Source organism: Sorex araneus, chromosome 8 (assembly GCF_027595985.1).
Source record: "Sorex araneus isolate mSorAra2 chromosome 8, mSorAra2.pri, whole genome shotgun sequence".
Classification (NCBI taxonomy): Eukaryota; Metazoa; Chordata; class Mammalia; order Eulipotyphla; family Soricidae; genus Sorex; species Sorex araneus.
The window spans coordinates 55506607-55532584 of NC_073309.1; the positions used below are offsets into that span (position 1 = coordinate 55506607).

Genomic DNA, 25978 nt, shown 5'->3' on the forward strand with positions numbered 1-25978 from the left:
CGGGACACTGCAGCCTCCCAATACCAGTGGGCACTGGGGACGCGTGCACGTGGGGCGCCTGCTACCCTTCCTGGTGATCTCAGACTGTCCTTGGAAGAGTCCTTTACACAAAGGACACAAACATGAAAGACTTCTCTTAGCAGAACAGCCTCACCTTCCTTCCAGGGATGGGTCACCTGTACACAGCCTGGCTGGCACACAGCCCCACCCACAGCTTGTCAGCCACCTGGAGAATGGCACCCCTCCCCATTACACCCCCCAGCCCTTCATGGGCACTAAGAAGTGAGTTAGATATCGCTGGCGTATCCCTGACAGACCCAAGCAACAAGCCATTAGAACCCCAACCCAGTTTGGCCACGTATGGCTGTGAGGGACCCTAACCTTGCTTGGAATCTCCCCGCACCCCCAACAAGCTAAGTAAAATTAACTCATGCTGGAACCAAATAGATAGTACAGGGGTTCAGGCGCTTGTTCTGCACGTGACTGACCAGATTTGATCCTGACACCCCATAGGGTCCCTGAGCCCTGCCAGAAGGGAGCCCTGAGCACAGAGCCAGGAGTCAGTCACAGCCAGCAGCGACCTCAAACGCGCCCCCCCCCCCGCCTCAAAAGATAAAAGAAGACAAGTTCCAGCACAGACGGGCCTGTGGAGGAGCATTTATTTCAAGCTGCAGATGGATGCTCCAGGCTCCTGGGTAGCTCCAGTAACCCTGAGGCCCAGCGGGGGTCCTCACTTCCAGCGACCTCCAACGCGGCCCTTTCCTGCCCCCTTCCGGCTGCAAGAAAAGGAGCGGGGTCAGGAGGGAGAGGCCTCAGTGGTCACGGAGAGGGACACCCAACATAAACTTGTCCACCCAGAGGAAGAAGTGGGTAGAGGGCCCAGGCTCCAGTCACTTACAACTTCTGGGCATGGCTGATGCGGTTGTACAGCACATTGATCTGCGGAGGCAGGAGATACTGAGACAATCTCGTGAAAGGCACCATCTCCCATCACGACTCCCACCCCCATCTGGGTCCTGCCTCCTGCCACACCCCTCGCCCCTAGCAAAGCCCTGCCACTGAATCATACCCCGCCCCCAGAAAAGCCACGCCCCAGAAAAGCCACGCCCTAGCAGAACTCCTCCCCTGCATCACACCCCGCCCCCAGAGAAGCTCCCCCTCCCACTTCCAGAGACTGACCCACCTCGTATCTCTGCTGCTTCATCTTCTCCATCAGATCAAACTTCTCAGACTCCAGCTGGTGGATCCAGCCCAGCAGCTCCTGCGCCTTTTCTCTGGCAGAGCATAAAGACTGTCACCCGGTGGTCAGCCAGGTGAGGGCTGCGTGCAGAGGATAAGGGAACAGCCAGGAGCCACAGCAAGGCGCCAGGGTGGAGGGAAGCAGGGAGAGGGTGGGCAGAAAGGCCCCCGCTAGGACTCTTGCCTTCAGGTGACACTGGGCCCCTCTCGACCCCCCAGGTTAAGGTTAGTTGGTGCCACCTGTACTGTAGGAGCCCTGGTGTCTGCAACCCAATGCACGGTGGCCCTGTCTCTGTGCCCGCAGTGTTTCCAGGGTTAGCTTGGAGCTGACAGGACCAGAGAGGTGGAGACACCTGCTCAAAGTCACAAACAGCACAAATGGGCTATGACTGGGTGGGGGTAAGTCCCCGGCTCTGCCCCCACCCTTGTCCCCTTGTGCCCCCCCCATCTACCTGAGCTGCTCTTCCCCCAGGTAGTCGATGTTCAGAGGCTTCTTGCGGTCTGACAGGATCCGCACTTTCATCTCCCGCCCTGTCTGGCGCTTACCCCGCTTCTGCTCAGCCTGAGGGAATAAAGGGGTGTCCTGAGTGGGGTGTGGCCCCCTCCAAGTGACTCCCCAGGAAAGGACACAGGCCTGCACAGCTGGCCATGGGCTCCCTCGAACATGAGCCCCTTGGGGTGGGGCTCCCCAGGCTGAAGGTCCCACAGCTCACCTTGACCAGGTAACCCCCATAATGCGCCCCCATGTTGGAGAGAACCTTCTTCTTCTTCGCATCATCCTCTGCCCGCTTCTTGGCCTCTTCCTCCTCCTTGCGCATCTTCTCCTCCTGTGGGGGTCAGGCTCAGCCCCAGCTCTGCCCCATGCCTGAGTGGGGTGGAGGGCCTGGGGCCTCAGAGAGGCTCAGCCCTGCGCTGACCGAGGGGGATCAGTCGGGGGCCAATTAGACCTGCACGTGTTCCACCTTCAAACCCTGCTCCTCCGGGAGAACTTAACATGTGGGGGCGCCATCCCACATCTACCAGGGGCCTCTGCGCCTGTGGCCGCTAACTCACCCAGAGTCTCTTGAGAAAGCACCCACTCTCTTTGGGTGAGGGAGGGGGGTAAGAGGGGATGCGTAGGGGTCCTCAAGGGCTGGATGTGGGGCTGGAGCAATAGCACAGCGGGGAGGGCATTTGCCCTGCACAGGACTGACTCAAGTTCCACCGCTGGCATCCCATATGGTCCCCTGAGCACTGCCAGGAGTAATTCCTGAGTGTAGAGCCAGGAGTATTTCCCCATGGCCACCTCCACCTCCAAAAAAAAAAAAAAAACCCAAGGACTGGGTGAGCCTGGAGAAATCAGATCCTGTTCCTGAGGTCTGGATCTGGAGCAGCGATCAGGGCCCTCCCCGGCATGGGGGCGTGCAGCTGCACTTTGCCTTCATCCCCCAAACCGCCGGCTTTTTCTGGAGAACCCCACACATCTATGTTCAGGCAGCTGCGCAGGGAAAAGGAATGTGCAGGGGAGCAGGTAAAGGGGAGGGGGTGCACAAGGAGGGGGTGCGAAGGGGAGGGGGTGCAGAGGGGAGGACCATAGGGTCGGGGATCCCTAGGATAGGGGCTACACAGGGGTTGGCTGAGCAGGGAACGGGCTGGGCAGCCGAAGGCAATTCTGGGTGGCGGGGCGTCCAGTAGCAGAAGGAACTCGGGGTGTGGGGGTGCCCACCGCCAGCTTCGCCTGCCGCTCTCGCTCCTGCTCGGTTCGCACGCGCTGCTGCTCAGCCCTCTCGGCCCTACGCCGTTCCTGGGAGAGAGTCCGGGTGAGGGGCGCGGGGCCCCGTCACCTGGGTGAGACCGCATGGGAGGAGGGGCGCTAGTCGGGAATGTGGGGAATCCCCTCACAATGCGGTCTTTCAGGGCGATGAGCTCCTCCTCCTCTCTCTTCCTCTGCTCAAAGTGCACCTCGATGAGCGTCTGCAGCTCCAGCAGGTCCTTCTCCACGCGCTTCCTGTGGATGTCCTGCAGGACGGAGCGCAGTCCAGTCCCGCCTACGCCCAGGCGCCGCACCACGGTCCCGCCCCGCGCGCACGTTCCCAGCGCGTCCAGCAGGTGGCAGAAGAGACCGCACCAGGCCTCATGCTCGCAAAGGTGGGGTGCCGGCCCCTGCACTCACGTCGAAGTCCACTCGTTCCCCTTCCGGGATCTTAGGGGGCATCAGCGGAGCCACCGCGGGACGACTGCATGGGCAGAGAGGAGAGGGTCAGGGAGCGGTCAGAGATACCTCCCTACCCTGGAATGTGACCTAGGAACATTAGGAATGGAACCAGGGCTCCAGCACACCCACTTTGTGCCATCACCCCCATGATTTCCTCTTCTGTCCTGAAGATGAGGGCATCACCTTCCCCAGGATGGCTGCCTTGATTGCCTGGGGCACATATAGACTGGGTCTGGGTCTGTCTCCCACCCAGGGCAGCCTGTGTCTGATGTCTCCAGACCAGTAGAGGTCCTGGTGGAGGTTAGGGGGAGTGTCTGCTGAAAGGCCTCTATGCTTGTCTCGCCTTTGTCTCAATCTCCCCATCTGTAGCTTTCTCCAGACATCCATGAGGGCATTATGGGGGCCCCATGCCCCAGGCTCTCACCTTGGCTTGGGACGTGCTTCCTCTGGGGGGATACAAAGAGAGAATTAGCAAGAGTTCGTGTCTGACATCCCTAAGTAAGGCACCCCAAACCTCGGGCCTCCAGGACCAGGCTCCTTCTCCAGGCACTCTGCCAGAAGGATGTGGAGGCAAGGAGAGAGGAAAGGAGGGTGAAGTCTGTCCCAGGGAACAAAGCAGCCACAGTCACCTCGCTCTGCCACTGCCAGGGACCCTTGGGAATGGGAAGGAGGCAGGAGTAGGGGGCCGGGAAATTGTAGAGGAACCCAGCAACAGAGACTATGGGGGCCCCATTGGTCCCCACACTCACTCCTCACCCCAGGATCCGGCCCCAGTCCCCAGCGCCCCCAGCCCTGTGAATGGAGGCCTCACCTTCCTCCTCCTCCCCCTCCTCCTCCTCCTCCTCCTCCTCTTCCTCCTCATCCTTGGCCGCCTCTTCTTCTGCGGGCAGAGAAGGGTCAGGAACAGGGTATGGGGTTCAGCTGGGGACCAGGCCTGAGCACAGTCTCATCTTCTCAGGGACCCTGAGATGCCACCAGTTCTTCCCTTGACCCAGCTGGGGATGGGGGCCATGGAACGACCCTCACATTCTCCCCCTGCTGGCAACAACCCCTTGGGCCTCATGGAGGCTCAGTTCCTGGGACCCTCAACCCCCCCAGACAGCCCACTCACCTTCACAGAGATCCCTGGAGGTGGGCAGAAGAAAAAACAGAGTGAGATGGACAAGGGGGTATCCCGACTTTTACATGCCCCCAGCCCACCTGCCCCATCACTCACTCAAATACCGGAGCCTCCAAGTCAGACATCATGGTGGACCTGAGGGGCCAGAGAGTGTGTGGGGTGGGTCTGAGGAGGAGGCTGGAGCCTGTTAGCAGGGTCTGAGGGAGGAGGCTGGGGCCTGACAGTTAAGAGTCTGAGGGAGGAGGCTGGGGCCTGACAGCAGGGTCTGGGGGAGAAGGCTGGGGCCTGACAGCAGGGTCTGAGGGAGGAGGCTGGGGCCTGGCAGCTAGGGCTGAGGGAGGAGGCTGGGGCCTGGCAGCTGGGGCTAAGGAGGAGGGGTTAAGAGACCCCTAAACCTCACCCAAGCTGTGTGCTGAGGTCTAGTGGGCACAGTCCCAACCCCCCAGCTGTCCCCTTCAGTCTCATGGCAGCTGGGGAACCTGATAGGAGTGGATTAGGAGGCATTTGGGGACAGTGGCTTGAGGACAATAGCCACCCACCTCTGTGGCTATTTTTGGGACATTGCAGATGGTGCCCACAGGACATTGTCACCCCCTGACCCCTCCCCTTTAAGTCCTGTTCCCCCCTCTCTTCACACCCCTTCGTCCCTAACCCTCCTCCTGCTCCCTCAATGCTTGGACCCCCAGTCTCTGAGTCACCAGGACAAGTCCCCCCAAAATTTAAAGCTGTTTGTGATGCATTGTTTTGAAGACTAACAGGTCCTCATATCTCCAAAGCTAAGCACACCGTTCTGGGTTTGGGAGGGTTATTTTTGGGGGTTCACAGCCAGAGTGCTCAGGAATTATCCTGGGTCCCAGCCCCCACTTGCAGAGTATGAGATCAGCCCCTTGCACCCCTCCAGTTAGGCCCCCATCCCTGATGCTCCTCCAGGTAGCTGGGCCACTGGTTCTTTGTCCCTTTGGTCTTCACACCCCTCAAATTCGGAACCTTAAAACCCCAAGATTTATATACCCAAACTTAGGGGCTGACTCATGACTTTCCACATTAAAACATCCCAAATTCTGGTGCTCCCAGTTATAAGATGGCAGGTCTTGAGACCCCAATTCCTGAATTCCCAAGTCCTTAGAAGCCCCTTCCTGACCCCAGAATCCAGGTGTCCAAGGCCAGGCACCCCTCATTTGTGAGATCCCCTTAGTTCTCCAAGGACTAAAGGTGTTATATTTAGAGTCCCCCACAAATCCCACTAAATCTCCCACCTCCAGCCCCCAGACCCTGGTTTGTGCACCCTCTCCATGCTCCTCCCATTTCCGCTCCTTACCTCGGGCCTTAGCCTGTGTATGTGTCTGCAGAGGTGGCGGCGGTGGTGCAGCCTGCAGGAGACCAGCACCCTCTTATACCCCAGGGCGTGAGGAAGTGATGACATTCCTATCTCCGCCCAGGCCAGCTGTGTCCCTGCCTCCTGCCCCCATCTTCCAGCTCAGATCGCTCTGAGCTGGCTCCCTATCTCATCAGCACCCTAAATCCCAGGCCGAGTTTGGGGGCCCATCTGTTCTGGCACACAGGCACCCAGAGAAGCATGCAGAGAACTGGGGTGCCAGAGTCCTCTCATCTCCCCTCTCCTGGACTCTTCTCAGCCCTTTCCCACCCTCACCCCTTTGTTTGTCCCCCAGATTCCAGCCTGATGACATCAGGCACTAAAGCTGGGAAACAGGTGTGCAAGAAGGGCGGGGAGGGGGGGGTCAGGCCTGGAAGGCCTCCCCCCCATGGCCCCCACCCCACCCGCAGCTGCTTCTCCCCGTCCAGCCAAGCCTGGCCTTGATGCTGGAGTGGGCCGCCAGCCCGGGAGTGGGTGCCTGGGCTCTGCTTCCAGTGTGCCTCTTGGTGCTCCTTGGCACTGCGGTGTCTGTGTGGGGCTCTCTGCATCTCCCTGTCGCCCTGTCGCCCTGTCGCTTCCCTCACTGTACACATCTTTCCATTTGGGTTGGGTTTGGGGGCCACACCTGGCAGTGCTCAGGGGTCACTCCTGGCAGGAGCATATGGGGTGCCTGGGAATCAAACCCAGGTCAGTGGCTTGGGAGGCGCGCACCTTCCCCACTGCACGGTCACTCTGAGCCCTTCCACCTGCCAGGGGTGCTGGGGTGCATCTGTGGTGTCCTGGGGCCTCTGTCGCGGGGTCTCCCTCTGGGGACCCCTGGGACTCTCCTTTGCGTTCCGGTCTCTAGCTTGCCTCTCTCTCCCGGTGTCTTGCTTTTCGGCCTCAGCATTTGCGTCACCCCCAGGTGGGACAGAGGAACCAAGAACACTCACATGGAGCCCGCTCAACCTCGATGTGATGCCCCCAGCCCAGCCCAGCCCAGCCCAGCGCGCCCCAGAGCACAGATGCAGGAGTGCAGTTCGGAGAGAAGCTTTATTCTGCAGGTGGTGCCCAGCCAGGCGGGCGACAGCTCAGCCCTCAAACTTCTTCTTGCGGCCCTCCATGCCACTCAGAGCGTCGATGTTCTTGCGCCAGTCTCCCACCTCCCGGTTCTCCTGAGAGACGGGTGGAGTTTGGGGTCATGAGCCCTCCCTCATCTATTCCTCTCAGCCGCCTCGCATCTGCCCTGCCAGCAGCTCCATTCTGCCTGTCTGAGAGATCTGGTTCTGAAACAAATCTTTTTGTTTTTCTTTTTGGTTTTGGGCCATATACTTATCCCATTTACTTCCTGACTTTCCTGCACACTTCCTGTTTTCTTCATACTTCCTGCCTTGCAATGCACCTCCGGTCTCCCAATGCACTTCCTGTCTCCCTCATGCACTTCCTGTCTTCCTTATGCACATCCTGTTTCTCATTTCCTGCCTCCTTCATGCATTTCTTTTCAATGCACTTCCTGTCTCCCCATGCACTTCTCATCTGCTTAAAAATGTCTATCTTACCTAATACAGTTGTCTTTCCCCTTCCTCCTCCTGTCACTTTCACGCATTCGCTTCCTCCCTGTCTCCCTGTTATGCTCCTGTCTCCTCATGTAACAGTGCTACCCCCTGGAGGCTTACTTCCTGTAATCCTCACTCCATGCTACTACCTTCTTCCTAATGATGTCCCTGTCTTCCCCACTCTACTTCTTGCCTTTCTTTTGCATCCCCTGTGGTCCCTCCTGGACTTCCTCTTGACCCTTATCAGATCCTTTTTCCTGCAACTCCAAGCATGCTTCTTTTTTTTTTTTTTTTCTTTTTGGGTCACACCTGGCAATGCACAGAGGTTACTTTTGGCTCATACACTCAGCAATTACTCCTGACAGTGCTCGGGGACCATATAGGATGTTGGGAATCGAACCTGGGTCGGCCGTGTGCAAGGCAAACGCCCTACCCATTATGGTATGGCTCCAGCCCCCCAAGCATGCTTCTTCCTCCAACTCCTGCCCTCAGGCTGGGCCATACCTACTCCCCAAAGCACCCCATTTCCTGGAGCTGGCCACACTCACCTTCTCTGTGTCCTCCTTCTTCACCTGCTTGAGGTTGGCCCGCAGGTCTAAGGACTCTTTGGCCCTGGTGCCCAGCAATGCCTGCATCATGGCGTCAGCGGAGATCCGCACCCTCCTCAGGGTGGGCCTCTTAAACTTGCCCCGAAGGTCAATGACCTTCTGGGTGAGATCCGCAATCTAGGGAGGGCCACGGAGGCGGTGAGACCCTGCCCCACTCTTGCACCCTACACTCCCCCCTGAGCTTCCGGAGGACACTAGCAGGCTTTTCCCAGCTCAGGCTCCCACCACAAGGCAAAACCCAGTTCCTGGCTCTGGGCTGGCGTCTTGACCCAGGCCGCACACATTTCCGCTTCCGGCGTTGGCCTGAGCTCAGCCAGCAGCACTCTGTGCACCAGACATGTCCCAGCTGGGCACATGCCTTTCCCTCAGCTTTCCCTGGGATGCTCCTGCCCTCAGCTGCACAAGCTCGAAGCCTCAGCCCCACGCCCCACTCCGGATCCCGAAGGGCCCCAGATGCCCAGTGCCCCCCACCTCTGAGATGTTCTTGGTGACTTTTGCCTCCACATCGTAGCGTTCCTCATCCACCTTATCCACCTGGGCATGCAGCTGCCGGCACAAGTCCTGGGAAGGAAGGTGGTGTGTGTGGATGGGGAGGCTCCAGGCCAGCACCCCTTAGTCTGATGGAGGAGGCTTAGAGATGTGGACCCAACTAGGGAGGCAGAGCTGAGGGCCTAGTCAGTCCTAGGTGAAATAGACTAGGTGAAATGTTTTATTTATTTAAATTTTTTTGGCTTTTTGTTTGGGGGGGGTCACACTTAGTGATGCTCAGTGGTCACTCCTGGCTCTGCTCTCAGGAATTACTCCTGGCGGTGCTCAGGGGACCTTTATGGGAGGCCGGGGATGAATCACTGTATTATCACTCTGCCCGCAACGAAGTAAAATAGTCCCTGGAGAAATAGAAATATTACTGCAGGTAACTGCAAAGGAGGGCCAGGGCTGCAAGCATTTCTCAGAATTAGGCTGGAGGAATGGACCTCTGGGTTTTGAGACTGGAGCCAGCTGCAGGCCTAATTCTGAACTCCTGAGCTTGGAGACTGAACCCCAAGGTTCTGAGGGGGAAATTGCATACCGAGGTGGCAAAGATACAAGAGCAGACACCTCGATTCTGGGCTGGTACCTGCAGCTCGGCGAAACCCAGTCCGGCCAGTTCCAGCGGCTGGCACCGCGAGTTCAGAGCGCGCCCCTTTTCTCCCCGACGCTCCTCCACCTCGCGCTCCAGCTCCTGCTTGGCAATCTGCAGCATCAGGGTCTGCCAAAGGGCACAGATGCATAGGGTGGAGACCCAGCAGCGCCGGCTGCGGCTCCAGATCTTCCCAGGGTGCAGCCCTCCAAGTCCGTCATCCCACAAACTTGCCCCTCCCAATAATGGGGGGCCAAGTCCCGCCCCTGGCACACGCAAAGCACCCCCCGAGACACCATGGCACCTTTCCCAGACTCTTCCACACCTTTAACTGAAGTTTTCTCGAGGCGGTGATCTTAGACTTTCTCTGCAAGGGTGAGTCAAAGCAAGAAGGGATCAGGGAGGAGGAGACCCCAAGAGAACTGTAGCCCAGATTTTTGTTTGTTTGCTTGTTTTTGGGCCACACCCGGTGGTGCTTGGGGGTTACTTCTGGCTCTACGCTCAGGAATAACTCTTGGCGGTGTTCAGGGGACCATATGGCGAACTGGGGGGATCCACCCTGGGTGGGTCACGTGTGAGGCAAACGCCCTCTCCACTGTGCTATCCCTCCAGCCCTACAGCCCAGAGGTGGATGGGTCTCTCTTTCTCCACAGGAGCCACACCCCACACCAGGCCACCAATCCTGGCCGCTGCCTGACTAGACACAGCCCATCCTCCCAGGAATCTCTATTGGCAATGGAACTCCGCCCACAGGCCACTGACTCACCTGTTAGGCCAAGAGCCTGTAACTCCGCCCCCTGAGGCTCGGGCTTCGCCCACAAACCAGACTCCGCCCAACCCACAGTCTTGGCTCCCCCCCAACCCCTCCCACCACACAATCTTCCTCGGTGCAGGTTGACCCCAGGCCCAACCCGGTTAATAAGGCGCCAGTGCACCCTTCGGAAGAGGACACCCCTTACCCCTGCCGCACAGGAACCAGCCTAGTGCAGGAAGGGCTGTGTCCCCACTTGAGCCCACCCGGCACCTCTCTAAGCTTTGTCCTGGGCCCGCAGCCCCTGGCCCCAGAGCCCCCTGCTTGGCCCTTCTGGCCTGCAGTCCAGCCCACGCGTGCTCACCGCAACACTGCGCCTGTGGGGAGACAAGGCACCGGTCAGAGGTGGGACATGAGCCCACCCAGCCCTCCCAGACAGACCCTGTCTCCAAGAGGCCCTGCCCCAGCACACGGGACTAGCAATCCGCTTCACACCCACCATGGCGGTGCCTGGGCTCGGGTCCCCTTCCCAAATCACACTCACTCGTCTGCCATGCCGGGCTCAGGCCAGGAGCTGTAGAGGCAGAGAAAGGGTCAGGGGCTGCTGGGCCGTCTACGGGTGACCTTGGAGGTCCGGGGCTTCAATGGTCTCCACCGGCTGCTCAAGCCTCTCTGAGGACACTAAGATAAAGAGAGGACAGAGACTAAATATACTGTAGCCCCCCCCCCCGCCCCAGGCACGCGATAAAGGGCCGTGTGACGGTCCTCGGGCTGTGCTCCAGCTGGATCGTTCTCCCTCCAGAGGCCTGGAACACTGGCCTGGGTGGGGAGCCCTGCACTCCGACCCCTCGGACCCCAGATATGAACCCTGCCCTCACTAAATAGCACACTCTGTATGTGTCTCTGTTCTCTACTAACTGTCAGTTCCAGCACCCCAAAATCTGTCAGCCACTGACTTCGTTGAAGGACCAGGTGGGGGTGGTCATAGGAACCCAGAAGACTGGTGGCCACCTCCCCTGGCCTCTTCTGCCCAATCCTCCTCCAGCCCTGGAGACCAGGAAAGACACTTGGACATGAGGGCCAGGGCATCGTGTGGGGTAAGGCGCTAGCATCATACAACTGCAGTGGCTTGAGTCCTTGGCACCACAGATGGTCTCCTGGGCACAGCCAGGGGTCACTCCTAAGCAGAGCTCTGCTGAGCATGTCCTCCCTCCAACAAAAGACAAAAGACGCAGAGACACAGGAGAGGTCCGCTCGCTTTACTTGGGCCACGTGGGTGCTAGCCCGAGGTGGTCTGGGGCCCAATGCGATTGTGGAGAGTAAGGCTGAGAATCCCACAGGTGGGTTCAGAATTGTGGGAGGGGGTCTATTTCCAGGGTCTGACGTTAGAAGCTATAAGAGGGGGCCCTTGGTCTCTGGGGCTCCTGTCAGGCTCTCTGGTATGAAGGTCAGACTCCCTGTGAGCGAAGCCAAACCTCAGAAGGTGAAGCCTAGCTCGCAGGAGACTGGGCCGGCCCCCCAGGGGTTGAGGCCAGAGCGCCAGAGGATGGGGCCAGAGCTTCTGGGGGTGGGGCCAGAGCTTCTGGGGCTGGGACTAGGACTTCTGGGGGTGGGGCCAGAGCGTCTGGGGCTGGGACCAGGATTTCTGAGGCTGGGGCCAGAGCTTTAGCGGGTGGGGCCAGGGCATCTGAGGGTGGATCCTGGAAGATTCCGTCCAAAGCTGAGCCCCCAGTCTTGTAGAAACGGGCGAATGCCTTCGAGGGCGTGGTGCCAAGCTGTGCAGTGAATCCTGCTGCCTCCGCCAGCTCCGTGACCCGGGCAGAGAATGCCTTCAGCTGCTCCTGCCGCAGGTCCACCATGTATCTGGAAAGGATGAGCAGGATGTTCGGGGTGGCTTCAGACTCCCAGCAGGGACATTCCCAGCTCTGCAGCGCCCTGACTCACTGGGCTAATTCCACAACCAGACGTCCTCCAGGGGCCACGCAGACCCCGAGCTCAGGGGTAAGATGGTGGACCATCCTGCAGAGAGACGAGACTTTAGGGCTGAGAGAGGAGCTTGGAGCCTGCACCCCATCTCTCCACAGGGTCTGAGCTAGGGGCTGGGTGCCCGGTCTCTCCAGCTGTAAGGACAGGGAGGCAGTCCTGGGCTGCCCAGGCCCTCTTACCCACAGGCCACGTAGAGAAGCTGGAAGCGGCCCTGGTAGCAGGTCTTGAGATGGAGGGACTGGGCTGAACCCAGGGGCAGGAAGTGAATGGTGAAGGGCTCTGGAGGGCAGGCTGCAGGGGAGACAGCAGAGTTAGCAGACACGAAGGTTGCTGATGGGTAGTCTGAGGCCCTTTCTCTTTGGTGGACTTCTGGGAAATTCAGAGAAGTTTAGCCCATCTGCAGGTGGCCACTTTACACCCCAGACAAGTGAAATCCAAGCGGGGGCGAGACACGGTCTATGGCTACTGGGCATCAAGACCCAGTGGAGGGAGGGATGGTGAGAAGGCAAGGCCAGAGAGGGAAGTTGAGGTGCCTCTCTGCAGAGCTCATCTGGGGCTGTTCTGAGCCACTAAGACTTCAGCAGGTGGAATCAGAATCCACTGCTGCATCCCATATGGTCCTCTGAGGCCTGCCAGGAGTGACCTGAGCACCAAGCAAGGACTAAGCCCTGAGTACCACCAGGTGTGGCCCAAAGAAACAAAACAAAATAAACTCCACTGCTGCAAGCGAGAATGGCCCAGGAAGGGGCCCAGGAGAGGAAGAGGGGTGCAGACAGGAGCACACTGCCAAGGTGCTCCCACACTGCACTGGGTGGGGGCCAGGGTCATGCTGCAGAGAGCAGGTGGGCAGCATGTAGCTGAGGGTCACTCACCTGGCACCGGGCCAGGGTCCCCTGCTCCACACTCCTGCTCAGGGTCCCCCTGGGTAGCTCTTGGGCATTCCCGACCGCTCACGGCGCGGAACAGCTCCATCACGTTGTGTTGGGTTATCTCACCCGCAGTCTGGTGGAGGGAAACGCAGCCAGGTGCCCGAACAAGAGCCTGAGCAGAGCCCTGGGGGACTGGCTACCCCCCTCCCTCCCACCCGAGAGCTGTCACCTCCCAGGAGAGCTGTATTTCTCAGCCTTCGCTGAGGAAGTATCTCTTAGGTGGAGGACTTTACCAAAACAGGGTGCAGGGCTGGGACAGGCTGGGTCTGAGCCCAGCTCCCTAGAGCGGCCCTCACCTTTACAGGCTGCCCATTGCTGGTCTGCAAGAGGCTCTGGTCATCTGCTTCAATGCCAAAGGCCACGAAGGGGCCCGTGACAATGTCCCCCCAGTATCCGCGCGCGGCCACGCGCTCTCCCCGCTGGAAAAGTTGGGAGAAAGAAGACGGGCAAGGTCACTACTGGCGACCTAGACTGGGGGTTGGTGTCCAGCAAAGATCCCGAAAGGCGGGGAGTGGGCACGCACATAGCTCATGAGGTGGCCAGATGCCAGGGTCCGGTTGGGCATAAGATAGGCGCCAGAGTCTCTGAGTTCAAAGGCGACACCTGTGTCCCTCCAGTGACGGTACTCACGGGTGTGGATGACTCGAGCCTGGGGAAGGGAAGGAGAAACATACCACAGGTGGTCTTACACAGAACCCTGCCTGCTTCCCGGCCCAGAAGGACAAGCCCCGCCCCACAGGCCCCGCCCCCTTCTGACAGGCCCCTCCCTTTATATAGACCACGTCCTTCCTCGCCCAGGTACCGCCCTTCTCCCCCTCCCTGACAGGCCGCGCCCCTGCCCCTCCTCCCCCACAGGCCCCGCCCTTCCCTCGCCACAGGCCCGCCCTCCTCCCCTCCCCGGCAGGCCCCTCCCTTTCCTTCCCCAAGGCCCCGCCCCCCAGCTCGCCCCTCCCTTCCCCACAGGCCCCGCCCTCCTACCCTCCCTGGCAGGTCCCCTTCCCTCCCCACAGGCCCCACCCTCCTTCTGCCCCACAAGCCCCGCCCTCCTCCCCTCCCCGCAGGTCACGCCCTGCCCTCACTCCGCGCTCGTGCAGCTTCATATGCAGGTCCCAGTCGCTGACGCCGCGCCGGGAGTCGTAGCGAGAGCCCAGGTAGTGGCGCAGTCGGGAGTCCCAGAGGCGACTCATGGGGAAGGCCTCGGGCCCCTTCTCCCCGCCGGCCCAGAAGCGGAACACCGCCTCCAGGGCGTCGCGCTCGCGGAACTGCGGGGCCGGGCAAGGGGAGATCACGGCGTGGTAACGACGCCCCCGAGAGGAGAGGCCATCTCGGGTCAGGCCGGAGCGAAGGGGGAGCTGGGGTCCCGGTTCCCGATCTCCGCCTCCTGCCTGCCGGGCAAACCCTGGGCTCTCGCGTTCCCACCCTCCCCCGGCTCCCGGGCAGAGACCGGACGGGACGGGCGGCGGCACCTTGAGGGCGCCCAGGACGAGCCAGGGCATCTGCTCCGCCAGGCGGTCGGGCTCCGGGACCAGGTAACCCAGGCGCGCGGCCTGGGCGCGCACGAAGGCGGCCACCGGGGCGCGCAGCAGCGTGTTCCCCCACACCTCCAGGAAGGTCTCCGTCCTCTCTGCGGAGGGCGAGCGGGCGTGAGCGGCGCGTGACCCAGAGTTACGGCCAACTCCCGCCCGCCCACCGGCCCACCGACCGGAATCCGGCGAGGAGCTTAGCCCCCTGTGGCCACTAGCCAGGAACCCAGTCCCCAACCCCATGTTTCAACTTCCTTTGCCTTAAAAAGCAAAGCTAGAAAGATGGAGATAGAAGCTGGAGAGTTAGTACAGCGGAGAGGGCGCTTGCCTTGCACGCGGTTTACTCAGGCTCGCTCCCCGGTATCCCATGTGGTCCCCTGAGCACTGCCAGGAGTAATTCTTGAGTACAGAGCCAGGAGTGACTCCTGAGCATCACCAGGTGTGCTGCTGCCCCCCAATAAAGATGGAGTTACATTTGTGTTAAATGCTGAAGTGTTATGCTCCTATTTTACCTTTAAAGTCTCTGTCTCTGTCTCTCTCCCTCTCTGTCTCTCTCTGTCTCTGTCTGTCTGTCTCTCTTCCCTTGTAGTTGTTTAAGGACCTTCCGAGGTTTGAGAGATCAGGTAAGTTTAGTTCTAGCCGTTTAAGTTTTACACAAAGAGCATTGAGAAATATTTAGAGTTCTGGATGTTCTGGACTTTGGAGGCCCACTTTTGTTTTGGGGGGCTCACACCTGGCAATGCTCAGGGGTTACTCCTGGCTCTGCACTCAGGAATTACTCCTGGAAGTGCTGGGAGATCATATGGGATTTTGAGGATCAGGCCCAGGTTGGCCACATGCAAGACAAGCGCCCTACCCGCTGAACTATTGCTCCGGCCCCATGAAGCCCCACTTTTCCCTTTCTTTTCTTCTTTTGCTTCTTTTCTTTGGGCTCAGTACCCAGTGGTGCTCAGGGCTTACTCCTGGTTCTGTTCTCAGGGATCACGCCTGGCGGGCTCACAGACCATATGGGGTGCTGAAGTTGAAGCTGAGCCAGCCTATGTATGGAAAGCACTCTTCCAGCTGTGCTCACTCTGGTCCCTTAGAACCCCGTTTTGTGTGATTTGGTTGGGGCATCCACAATCGGAGGGGGGCTGCCAGGGACCAGCCCAGAGGTACTCAGGCCATGCTGGGCCAAGGATGGATCCAGGGCTGATGCCTGTCAGGCATGTCTCCAGCTTTCTGATCTGTCCCCTGGTTTGCACCCCGCTTGGTAAATGTAGATACTGAGGTCCATAAAGCAGTTGGTGCCACCTAGGAGCAAGCAGGAAGCAGAGCCTGATCCTGAACCTGGACCGCCTGGGTCCAGACTTGGCTCTAAGCAGTTAGCCCAAGCTGTTGTTACTGGAAGTGATCACATACTCCCAGTCTCCGTTTCTACCTTTCTGACACTTCCTCCAGGCAGACTCCTGAAATTCACATCTCTAAGTGGTGAGACTTAGGGCTGAAGTCAACTCCTCTCCACATTTGGAGGGGATCCCTAACTCACAAGCATTCCCTCAATCTCTTGGCATTCACCATAGGTGGGAAGATTTAAATTTTTGCACTGTCTCATGGGCTATTGAGACACGAGTGACTTTTCTCCTGGAATTCTTTAAATGGTTCAGGAGAAGGAACATTTAGCCATTTTACAGGAGGGGTGACTGAGGTTTACTCCAAGACTGACTGCCAAACAAGTGAACAAGTGATAAGCAGTGACGCTGACGTTTCATCACGCAGCAAAATGCCACAGTTCCCTATGGGAGAGGGGAAAAGACTGAGGGGCAGGGTGGTCAGCTATCCAGAGCGAGCAGCTGACCTTGCAGCCCCATCTTCTCAGTTTCTTCCAGGGCAAGACAGAAGATAAGTATGTGTCGGGCCACGGCTTCCATATTGTTCTCCAGCACATAGAACTGGAAGGCAAAGCCCAATGACTGAGATGTGTTCTGTCCAGTAGGACACCCAGGACAGCCCATGCCTTCCTTCCACTGGACCTGGGGGAGCCTCTATGCTTTAACCAGTCTGGACTCTCCGATCCCTCCTCCCCCCAGGACAAGTCCTTAGATTCTCTTCTTCCCATTTGAAGCCAGGAGACCCCAAATCCAATCCCTTTCTCCCCTCCCAAATTATCTTACTCCTGCACCTCACTCTGCCCCAGAACCTCAGCTCACGTTGACCCTTCTAGAAGGCCAGAGCTCTGCCCGGGCCAGTGTCCGCAGCAGGTGCCGCCCGTCCACGGAGCCCAGAAGCAGCACATCTAGCTCGGGGGTGCCATGCTCTGTATCAGCGCGGAAGTCTTGGTCCACAGGAGGACCTAGAGAGAGGAAAGGCGGGTTGGTCCCCTGCAGGCAACCCCCCCTCCCCAGCGCAGTGAACTACAACTACCAGGAGGTCTCGCGCCTCTGGCTTCAGCTCTAAAAGGGAGCTGTGACTCTATGCCTTCTGGGAAATGTAGTCCGCAGGGGCAGCGCTGCCCGCTCAGTGACTGTGGCGCCCCCTGCCGTTAAACCCTCAGAACGTTAGAGCCTCCGGCCCAGGCTCCGTGGGCTTTCGTCGTGTCCGGTGATCTGCGGTCTTCAGTCCTTCAGTTTTTTGGGGGCGGGGGCATTCACTCACTTTCAGCTTGCAGGTCCAGCGCCGGGGACAGGCCCCACCAGGACACGGTGCCGAAGCCCATGCCCGATCCCGCTGGAGTGGTCATCACTCTGCGGGACAACACAAGCCGGAATCCCCAAAACCGAATTTTTGTCGCCTACCCTAGTCCCCTCTCCCCGCCTTGGCTCCACGTCCATTTTCTCCTTGGGGAACCCCCTCACCTTTATCCTTCCGAAGATCTCGGCACCGCGGTCCCTCCTACCTACTGGGGGCTGCACAGCCTCGGGCTCCCCCACCACAGAATCTGTCGATAGCCCCGCCCTCTTCCATCAGTCGGCCAATGGGGGTTCACAGACTAGCACGCCACGACCTAACTGACCAATAGTGAGAAGCACACGACTTCTATAAACTTTTGTCCAATGGAAGTGCGGAGGGGCGGTTAGGAGGCGGGCAGGAGAGGAGGGCGTGTGGACGCGGTTGTTATGACGACCGAGCAGCTGTGCAAGCGGGAAGAAGTGGAGTGGGTATTTTCAATATGAGGAGGCCTGGGCCGACTCAGATTCAGACTTATAACGTGAAGAACCTAATTCATTCAAATTAATTCATTGAAATTAAATTTAAATTAAAACCGAATTCATTCAAATTAAATCTCTCATTTAAAGAATGGACCTGTTTCTCCTTACCAGGTGGGGAACAACCTTTTTTATGAGCGCCAGATAGAACTGGAAAATGGTGTTAAAATTTCAGGATTTTTTTTCTAAACTTGAATTTTCTTTACTTTTTAAAAAAATTTTATTGAATCATTTGAGACCTGACTCTCATACATAGTCATGGCTTCAACTGATTTTGAGCTTTTACGGGATTCATTACTAAAAATAAAATTCCAACTAAATAAATTTAATTAAAATAAAATTAAAAGTTATCACTCAAAACTTATCACTTCCTTACTATTTTATTATTATAGAATTATTTAAAGTTATTTACATTCATTGGGGCTGGAGCAATAGCACAGTGGGTAGGGCGTTTGCCTTGCACGCGGCTGACCTGGGTTCAATTCCCAGCATCCCATATGGTCCCCTGAGAACCGCCAGGGCTAATTCCTGAGTGCAGAGCCAGGAGTAACCCCTGTGAATCACCGGGTGTGACCCAAAAAGAAAAAACAAACAAAAAATAGAGTTATTTACATTCATTACATTTGTCTGGAGTAAATCCTATTTTAATGCAATAGCATAAAAAATGAATCATGGGTGAGAGCAATAGTACAGTGGGCAGGGCCTTGCATAAATCAACATGGATTTAGTCCTTGGCACCCCATATGATTCTCTGTGCACTGCCACAGGAGTAATTCTTTTTTGTGGTGTGTTGTGGTGGGGGCCATACTCCGTGATGCTCAAGAATTACTCCTGACTGCACCCAGGAATCACTCCTGGTAGAACTTGGGGGACCATATGGGATGCCAAAGATCAAAACTGGTTTTATGTCCCAAATGCTCGACCTACTGTGTTCTCTCTTTGGCCTCTGCCAGAAGTAATTCCTGAGTGCAGAGCCAGGAGTAATCCCAAACACCACCAGGATTGATCCCTGAGTGCAGAGCCAGGAATAATCCCTGAGCATCACCAGGTGTGGCCCAAAATTCAAAAATAAACAAAGAGTAGCATCAGGTTATACATTTCAATCTTTTTGTTGAGGCACAGAACCAGGGACCCCTGGTGTCATCAGAAAAATCAGAACAGATTCAATACTAGGATTCAGAGATAGATTCCTGTCTGTATAACAGTGAGCATATTCTTTTTTTTTTTTTTTTGCTTTTTGGGTCACACCCAGCGATGCTCAGGGGTTACTCCTGGCTTTGCACTCAGGAATTACTCCTGGCAGTGCTTGGGGGACCATATGGGATGCCAGGGATCGAACCCAGGTCGGCCGCGTGCAAGGCAAATGCCCTACCCGCTGTGCTATCGCTCCGGCCCAAGTGAGTATATTCTATGAGCCCAATTTCCCATGTGTTAGCTAGTAATAATCATGTCAACATCGTGTATTTCATGGTACATCTGTGAGGGTTATTAGTAATGGTAATAGCTCACAGAACTTTCCTTCTAAACTCTCTGCTCCTCACTGATGCATGGGAAGTTGCCGAATACCTTTGGAGGATATTTGGGTAATCTCATGAATGTTGCAACATATTTCTCTGATCTGGTTTCCCTTTTCCCATTGGCTACCAGGAAGTTCAAGGACCCATTTGTTTTGTTTTGTTTCAGGGGTGTCACCAAGAGGTACCCACTCCCAGCACACTGTTTAGGGACTGTTCCTGGCAGTGCTCTGGGAACTGTATGTGATACTGGGATCGTCACTGCTACAGCCAAGGCAAGTGTCCCTGGTCCACATGGGGGTGCTTTTGCTTCATTTTCTGCTTAGCCTGCTGTGTGCTGAGTGTTCCTGGTCCTGAGCCCCTTCGGTGAGACAGGAAGCTGCTTGTCTACTTGGCTTCCTTAGATCACTCACTTGAAGGTCAACGTCTAGTTGGCATCAGTTTAGGGTTCCCAGCAGCCAGCAGAAGCAGACATGCAGACCTCCTCAAGAAGTACAGAATGGGGGCTGGAGTGATAGCATAGCGGGTAGGGCGTTTGCCTTGCACGCCGCCGACCCGGGTTCAAATCCCAGCATCCCATATGGTCCCCTGAGCACCGCCAGGAGTATTTCCTGAGTGCAGAGCCAGGAGTAACCCCTGTGCATCGCCGGGTGTGACCCCCCCCCCAAAAAAAAAAAGAAGTACAGAATGGATGATGGAAGGACGAAGAGAGGGAAAACAGGTAGGAACGTCTCTTACAGTTTATGGGTGCGGGAGTGGGTAAATTTGTGGCTAAGTGGATTTTCATTTTAATCCTCAAAGGAGGGCCAAGATAGCACAGTCGAGAGGGTGCTTGCCCTGCATGCAGCCAGCTTGGGTTTGATCCCCCATATCTCAGATGTCCCCCAAGCCCTGCCAGGAGTAATTTCTGAGCATCATCAGGTATGTAACATCCCCAAAATAATCCTCCTAAGGAAACACAGTAGGGATTGTTGTGATACTTGTTTTGCAGATGCAAAGTGGATGTTATTATTATCACATTGTTTCCAGGTGAGGAAAGTGAGGGTGAATAAGTAAGGTAATAAAGGGGCAGGAAAGTGGCCAACAGGCTGGCAGAGCCCATAGTGCAGCCCCATCTCAACCCCTGTAATTTCACTCTAATTAGGCACCCTCTTGTTTCCCAGCCCCTGTGCCCCTACACCGTGAAGAACAAGGGGACCAGACCACCAAGTTGCTGAATATTTATTTGGGTCCTAGGAGCAGTGCAGGAGTGAGACAGGGGTTAGAGCAGGAATCCTGGGGAGTCTGAGGGGCCTTGGAGGGAAGGGGATACTGGGCAGGGTCCTGATTGTCAAAGCAGGAGGGGCCCTAGGGGCACGTGAGGACTGGCAGCTTTCCCCCAAGGGTCCCTGTATCTTCTGGGCAAATGTGTGCTGCAGAGTTGGCAAGTTCTCATGATTGACAGTGGGTGGGCGATTGGCAATGGTGGGTCTGATGGCTGGGCAGAGGCGTGGGTAGGGCTGTGAGGCAGGCCTGGGTGTGCCACAGGAGCGCAGTCCAGGAGGGCTCATGGTAGGAGGGCAAGATCAGGGCGCGGGCAGTGGCCTGACCCGGTCAGGGGGGCGCAGCGAGTGCCACTGAGCAATGGGCCGCCGAGGGCTGGCCAGCATGTCTGTCCAATGCCGCAGCCCAGCCCCGCCAGCCATCGCCCCAACGGCCACTCTCCCGATGGCCTCATTCTTGCCCAGCTTGTCGTAGTCCAGCACAGTGAGCTCCACCTGCACTTTCTGGGGCAGAAGAGGTAGAGGAGACAGGAGTTGGGGGTGAGGACACACATGGAACCACGCCCACAGACCCCTCATCTGATAGGACTCGGAGGGGTCAGGTTAGACCCCTATGCTGCCCTATGCCCAGCACCCTCACTGAGGCCACCACAGGCCTCGTAAACATGTTGAGGGATCTTCAGGTCTCGTAAGTGGGGGCCCGGCCAGTGAGGCCTGTCCCTGAAAGGTAGGAGCAACGTCTCCCTTTCCTTAGCCAGCGTTGGGGCAGGATGGGCAGAGAATCTTGGACCGAGCAGAATCAGCCCTCGGGACCTGCTTCTAGGGTCTGCTCGGAAGTAGTCTTCTGCTGTCCACTGTGTGCCATGGGTCAACAGAGGCCATGGGCAGACCTGGGCTTACCTGTACCTGGTCACAGGGAACCTCAAAGCTAAAGGCCTCGTTGTAATAGGGATTCAGGGTGTTCTTCTTAATGGTCGTCTTCTTCTTCCGCACCTTCTTGCCGCCCTGCAGCAGGTGGACCTTGACGTAGGGGTCTGGGGAGAGGGAGGAGGGTCTTGACGCCTGCACACCAGTGGGGCACCAGGTTGTACCATATGGAGACACATGCTCCCCTTGGGGTTTCATTTCTCGGTCGTGCCCAAGTCAACCTTGTATCGTCCTAGCGGCCAGCCGGGGCCACTCTTAGAGAAAGGACCCTGTACGCCAGAAACTTCCAGACCCTCAGCTATGACCATGCCCTAGCCAGGGCCTCACTCCCACATACCCGAGAGCCCGGCTACATCCATCTTCTTCAGGTTTTTCGCCTCTAGGACAATGACGGTGAGTTTCCCAGCCGTGGGGACATAGCGGAGGGAAAAGCAGATGTCCCCCAACTTCTCCTCCTATAGTGAGACAAGGGGGAACTCTGACACCAGAGGGCTCACCTAGCAGCCTCATCATCTCTGCCTTCCTTCTTCCCCCCTGCAGGGAAGGGCCCACAGAGGGAAGTGCAGGCAGCAGGACCAACCATGCTGGGGTATAAGGGGGATGCAAACCAACCAGGGAGAGCTCTGACGGCCCCGCCCTCACGGGGATGGGGGAAGGTGTATCAGGGGATCTGACTGGCTGGTGAGGGGTTGCCCAGGGGCATGGCCTTGCGCTGGCCCTGCTCTCACCTCCTCGCCAGGCGCTGCCTGAAGGTCCCGCCAGGACAGCACCGGCCGTCCCAGGTCCACCGAGCTCATAGGAACCCGCACCTCGCCAATGGCATCGTTGCGGGAGAAGCGGTCGAAGTCATATACTGCCATGACCAGTACCCTGCCCCCCAACTCCACGTAGGGGACCTGGTGGGCAGGGCACAGAGAACAGAAGTCCAGAGGTGGCAGCCATCCAGAGAAGCTGCTGATTCTGCAGAACCCAACCCAAATGGGATAGCCAAGACCCAGGGGCACAGCCCAGGGGTCATAGTGACCTAAGGTGACAACGCAGGTTCCAGTGTGCCTGTTCTAGAGGTGGTGGCGGTTGCTGAGCTCTGGCTACCCCCAGGAAAAGCCAAAGGGTTCATCCCGAGAGTGCCAGGGGCTGGGGCCCAAGCACGGGGCTCACCTTGAAGGCGAAGGTCTCCGCAAAATGTGGGTTCAGCGTTTGCCGATGCACCCTGGTCTCATAGCGCCTCCGCTTGTCAGGCAGCAGGTAGACCAGGACGTAGGGGTCAGAGGAGCCGCCCAGGTCCAAGGCCGCGAGACCCTCTGCTTGTAGGATGCCCACCAGCAGCTGGACAAGTGGAGGGCTAGGCTTAGTTTCCCCAGAAGGAAGGGGTTGCAACCATGTGGACTCCCCATTCAAAACCCCCTGCACACCCACCTGGCCGCTCTGGAAATCATAATCCAGTGAGTACTGGAGCCGCCCCAGCGCATGCTTCTCTGCCGCTGGCTGTCCTGTCCCCAGCGGTGCCGGCTCCAGCTCCTCCACTTCCGGCTGCACCTTGGAGAGCCAGAGGTAAAGGCAAGTGAGAATTTTTCAGGCCCAGAAACGAGGGGAGGCTCAGGCCCCTCAGCATCACCCGAACCCTGCAAGCTAATGGCCCATTAGCACTGTCTGCCACAGAGCAGGTCCGGTCCTAGCAGAACGATGTGGGCTGTGCCTGCTGATGTATTAGTGATGTCTTCCACCAGCAGGGGTTAACCCTGACAACACACTGTGGGTTGTGCCTGTCAGTGAGGAGGGAAGCAGCGTGAGGACTGGGCCCGCCATACCTTGTCTATGTAGCTCAGGCCCAGCTCCTTCACTTCCTGGAGGTGGACCTGTGCTGGGGCTGGACTCTTCTTCGCCATCCGCCTCCCACACCGCCTCCGGTAGAGGCAAAAGCAGCAGCTGAAGACCACGAAGGCTGAAACCAGCGTGATGGTGGCCAGGGCCCAGGCAGGCACTGCAGAGGGCAGGAGACAGCAGACACTGAGGCCTCGAGCAGCATGGGGCTGCCTGGGCCCAGGGGACCCATGAAAACTGGCATCCTGACCTTGCTTTCCCCTCCAGCCGCTCCCCATCATTTGATTCCATGCATTCTAGTCAACAGGTCTCACCTAGAGAGCATTTTGGTACACCCCATTGATTTCTGCTCAGCTCCTGGTGCTTTTAGCAGTGCCATCCATCCTGGGGCTCAGTTTCCTCCCTAGAGGAGGGTTTGCTGGACACCCACGTTCCATTCCATCCCCCTTGATGCCTTTCTTAGGTGTGTGTGCTTTCTTTATTACTATTTTTCTTCTTTTGTCTTTTTGGCCCACACACCCAGTGATGCTCAGGGGTCACTCCTGGCTCTGCACTCAGGAATCACTCCTGACGGTGTTGCGGGACCATAAGGGATGTTGAAGATGGAACTCGGGTGAACTGAGTGCAAAGCAAATGATCTCTCCGCTGTACAATCGCTCTGGCCCCAATTCTTTGGGCAAACATGTTCCTTTTTTATTTCTTTGGATTTCCAGCCCGGACCAACACTCTTTCCCAGCTCTCAGCCCGCCAAGCCAAGTCCACCTGTCTGACACCGCCCCCTGGTTCCTGTCAGAACTTGCCAGGCCTGCACCCAGGTCTTGCTCACCAGGCTCATGGCTGATGCGACTGGAGTCTGGAGGGGCGTCGGGCGCTGGAGGCCGCGCGGTTGGAGGTTCCGGGAACATGGCGACGGTCTCTTAGGCTCCTTTCTAGGGAAGCATCCAAACACAACCGCCCCCCACGCCCACCCCGTGCTTTCATTGAGGCCGCCACACAACAAAGAACTCCAAGTCCCATGGGCGCCCGGGATCGGCCCGCACGGAGATGACGGGATGGGCCGTCGCGAGGCATGTCGGGGGTTGTAGTTCCATCCTCCCGAGCACGCAGCGCTGACGCCGGGGCTGGGCTCCAGGACGCCCTCTCCCTCCCAGGCTCCCGCAACAATCCCGCGGACTTCGGCCCCGCTCCCGAGTGCGACCCGCAGGACCAGAGGCAGAGTGGGAGCGGGCGAGTGCGGGAACGGCGCGCCGGTGTGCTCAGGACAACCGCGGGTGGAAGCAGCGCCGGTTGCCCCGGGAACGGCGGTTGCCACGACGACGGGCGGGTCGTCCAGGGCTAGATCCCGGATCCCACGCTCCGCCCAAGCCCGGCTCAGGCGGGTGGCTGTTCCGTGCGAGTCCTGTCTCCACCTCTGCCGCGCGTGGAAGTTCGGGCTCCCTCGGCCCTTCGCCGGGAATGGCGGCGCGCGGGGGTGTGGGTGGTCCCTCCCGCATCCCAGCTCTCTCTGCACTGCTGTCCTCACGACCCCGGGCTCTCCCGCTTCTCTGTGCGCCCCAGGGAGGTTCTCCCTAGCCTGTCGACCTCCCCGTGCCTCCCTCAGCCTCCCGACCCCGGCTCTCGCAGCTTCCCTGTGGTCTCTGGCTCTCCCCGCCTGCCCGACCCCTCCCCGTCTGGCTCTTTGTCTCCAAGCCTATTTCTGAATCCGCCGTTTCGGGCTCCCGCCCTCCCACTCGCTTTGTCGGTGCGATCGGGTCCCCGCTCCACACCCCACCCCGTGCCCCGTCTCCCTGGGGATGGATGAGATGGGGCTCAGGGAGGGTCCTTGCAGCTCCTACCTGCTCGGCAGCTCCTGAGCCTCCGCGGAGACCCAGAGGCCCCGCCCCGCCCGCCCCCGCCCCGCACCAGCGGCGGCTCTGTCCCCGGTTCCGCTGGTTGGGTGGATACGGGGCGCTGCCCGCACGCGGACCTGGCGCCGTCGCGGGTCGCTATCCCCGGTGCTGAGCGCGGTGTCCCGTTCGGGGCTGCTGTCCCCGGTGCTGAGCGCGGAGCTCGTGGAAGTGGGGGGCACGTGTGTGTAGACGTGCGTGTATGTGCGTGTATATGCGTGTGTGCTTTGTATGTGCAAACGCGCGTGCGTATTTAGTTCCCAGTCAGTGGAACGTCCCTCTCCGCCCTGCGTCCTGCCTTCCGTCAAATCGCCAAGGCACCCGTGGATATTTATCCTATTCCCCAGGATTTACTTTTCTTTTCTCTTTTTGTTCTGGGGTCTCACTTGGCGGTGCTCAGGGATAACTCCTAGTTCTGCATTCAGGAATCACTCTTGGAGGGCTTTGGAGAACATAATGTGTGCCAGGGATGGAACCTGGGCCAGCTGTTTACAAGTCAAGATCCTACTCATTGTCCTAAGCTCCAGCCCTCTCCCCAGGATTCCCTGCCTTCTGTTCCAACCATCTGGATTTCACCCTACTCCCACAGACGGGGGCAGAAGCACACACAGTCCTTAGATAGAAACATCTCCCCAGAAACCCCAAAACGCAGCTATCCTGACCCTAAGAGACTCCCCAGCATCCTAGTGACAGATATCACCCCTTCTTAACCTCTGCTGAGTTCTGACACCAGACTCCCCATGCCTAGGTCAGAACATAAGTGGCCACGTCCCTAGGATTTAGTGACGCAAATGGGCATTTTTCAGAAGCAAAAATGTGGGTGCCTCTCCTTTCCTGAGACTTTTGCTTAAGTCCCAAACATCAGGCACCTGCCTCTGTCCCAATACTATTTCCAGGTCCAGAAACCCACTGGCACAAGCGTGTCTGGAAGAAGGGTGATTTAATAAATTACTGGGTAGAAGGACAAATATATGTACAGGCTGCGAGGTGCAAGGAAGCCCCA

The 25978-nt window shown here is 57.9% G+C and overlaps 4 protein-coding genes across 7 annotated transcripts; all 4 read right to left on the reverse strand.

The window, feature by feature from the left end:
- Positions 1-643: 643 nt before the first annotated feature.
- On the reverse strand, positions 644-4681 carry TNNT1 (troponin T1, slow skeletal type). Its single transcript, XM_055146479.1, has 11 exons — positions 4650-4681; positions 4545-4558; positions 3858-3879; positions 3392-3455; positions 3121-3237; positions 2945-3022; positions 1953-2066; positions 1692-1801; positions 1184-1274; positions 899-939; positions 644-776 (listed from the first exon to the last, which is right to left on the reverse strand). Exons 1-11 carry the CDS (start codon positions 4679-4681, stop codon positions 731-733), a joined length of 729 nt encoding a protein of 242 aa, XP_055002454.1. The 3' UTR covers positions 644-730.
- Positions 4682-6941: 2260 nt separating this feature from the next.
- On the reverse strand, positions 6942-10644 carry TNNI3 (troponin I3, cardiac type). The gene is made up of 7 exons (XM_004617026.2): positions 10487-10644; positions 10307-10319; positions 9517-9558; positions 9189-9320; positions 8543-8632; positions 8012-8188; positions 6942-7082 (listed from the first exon to the last, which is right to left on the reverse strand). Exons 1-7 carry the CDS (start codon positions 10495-10497, stop codon positions 6999-7001), a joined length of 549 nt encoding a protein of 182 aa, XP_004617083.1. The 5' UTR covers positions 10498-10644; the 3' UTR covers positions 6942-6998.
- Positions 10645-10709: 65 nt separating this feature from the next.
- DNAAF3 (dynein axonemal assembly factor 3) lies at positions 10710-17312 on the reverse strand. Of its 3 annotated transcripts, XM_004617025.3 has the most exons (12): positions 17215-17312; positions 17015-17103; positions 16570-16712; positions 16218-16311; positions 14324-14481; positions 13937-14119; positions 13381-13506; positions 13154-13276; positions 12801-12930; positions 12108-12219; positions 11887-11961; positions 10710-11805 (listed from the first exon to the last, which is right to left on the reverse strand). In XM_004617025.3, the coding sequence occupies exons 2-12, from the start codon at positions 17097-17099 to the stop codon at positions 11433-11435; spliced, it is 1602 nt and encodes a 533-aa protein (XP_004617082.3). In that variant the 5' UTR covers positions 17100-17103; positions 17215-17312; the 3' UTR covers positions 10710-11432. The 3 variants fall into 3 exon arrangements, with proteins under 3 accessions (XP_004617082.3, XP_055001825.1, XP_055001826.1); XM_055145850.1 differs by having other exon boundaries at positions 13937-14481; XM_055145851.1 differs by having other exon boundaries at positions 11643-11783; positions 13937-14481.
- A 2972-nt stretch (positions 17313-20284) lies between these two features.
- SYT5 (synaptotagmin 5) lies at positions 20285-25169 on the reverse strand. Of its 2 annotated transcripts, XM_055145520.1 has the most exons (9): positions 24925-25169; positions 23916-24018; positions 23077-23249; positions 22685-22804; positions 22427-22594; positions 21997-22164; positions 21606-21723; positions 21242-21375; positions 20285-20845 (listed from the first exon to the last, which is right to left on the reverse strand). In XM_055145520.1, the coding sequence occupies exons 2-9, from the start codon at positions 23992-23994 to the stop codon at positions 20645-20647; spliced, it is 1161 nt and encodes a 386-aa protein (XP_055001495.1). In that variant the 5' UTR covers positions 23995-24018; positions 24925-25169; the 3' UTR covers positions 20285-20644. The 2 variants fall into 2 exon arrangements, with proteins under 2 accessions (XP_055001495.1, XP_004617001.2); XM_004616944.2 differs by lacking the exon at positions 24925-25169 and having other exon boundaries at positions 23916-24750.
- Between the last annotated feature and the right edge of the window lie 809 nt (positions 25170-25978).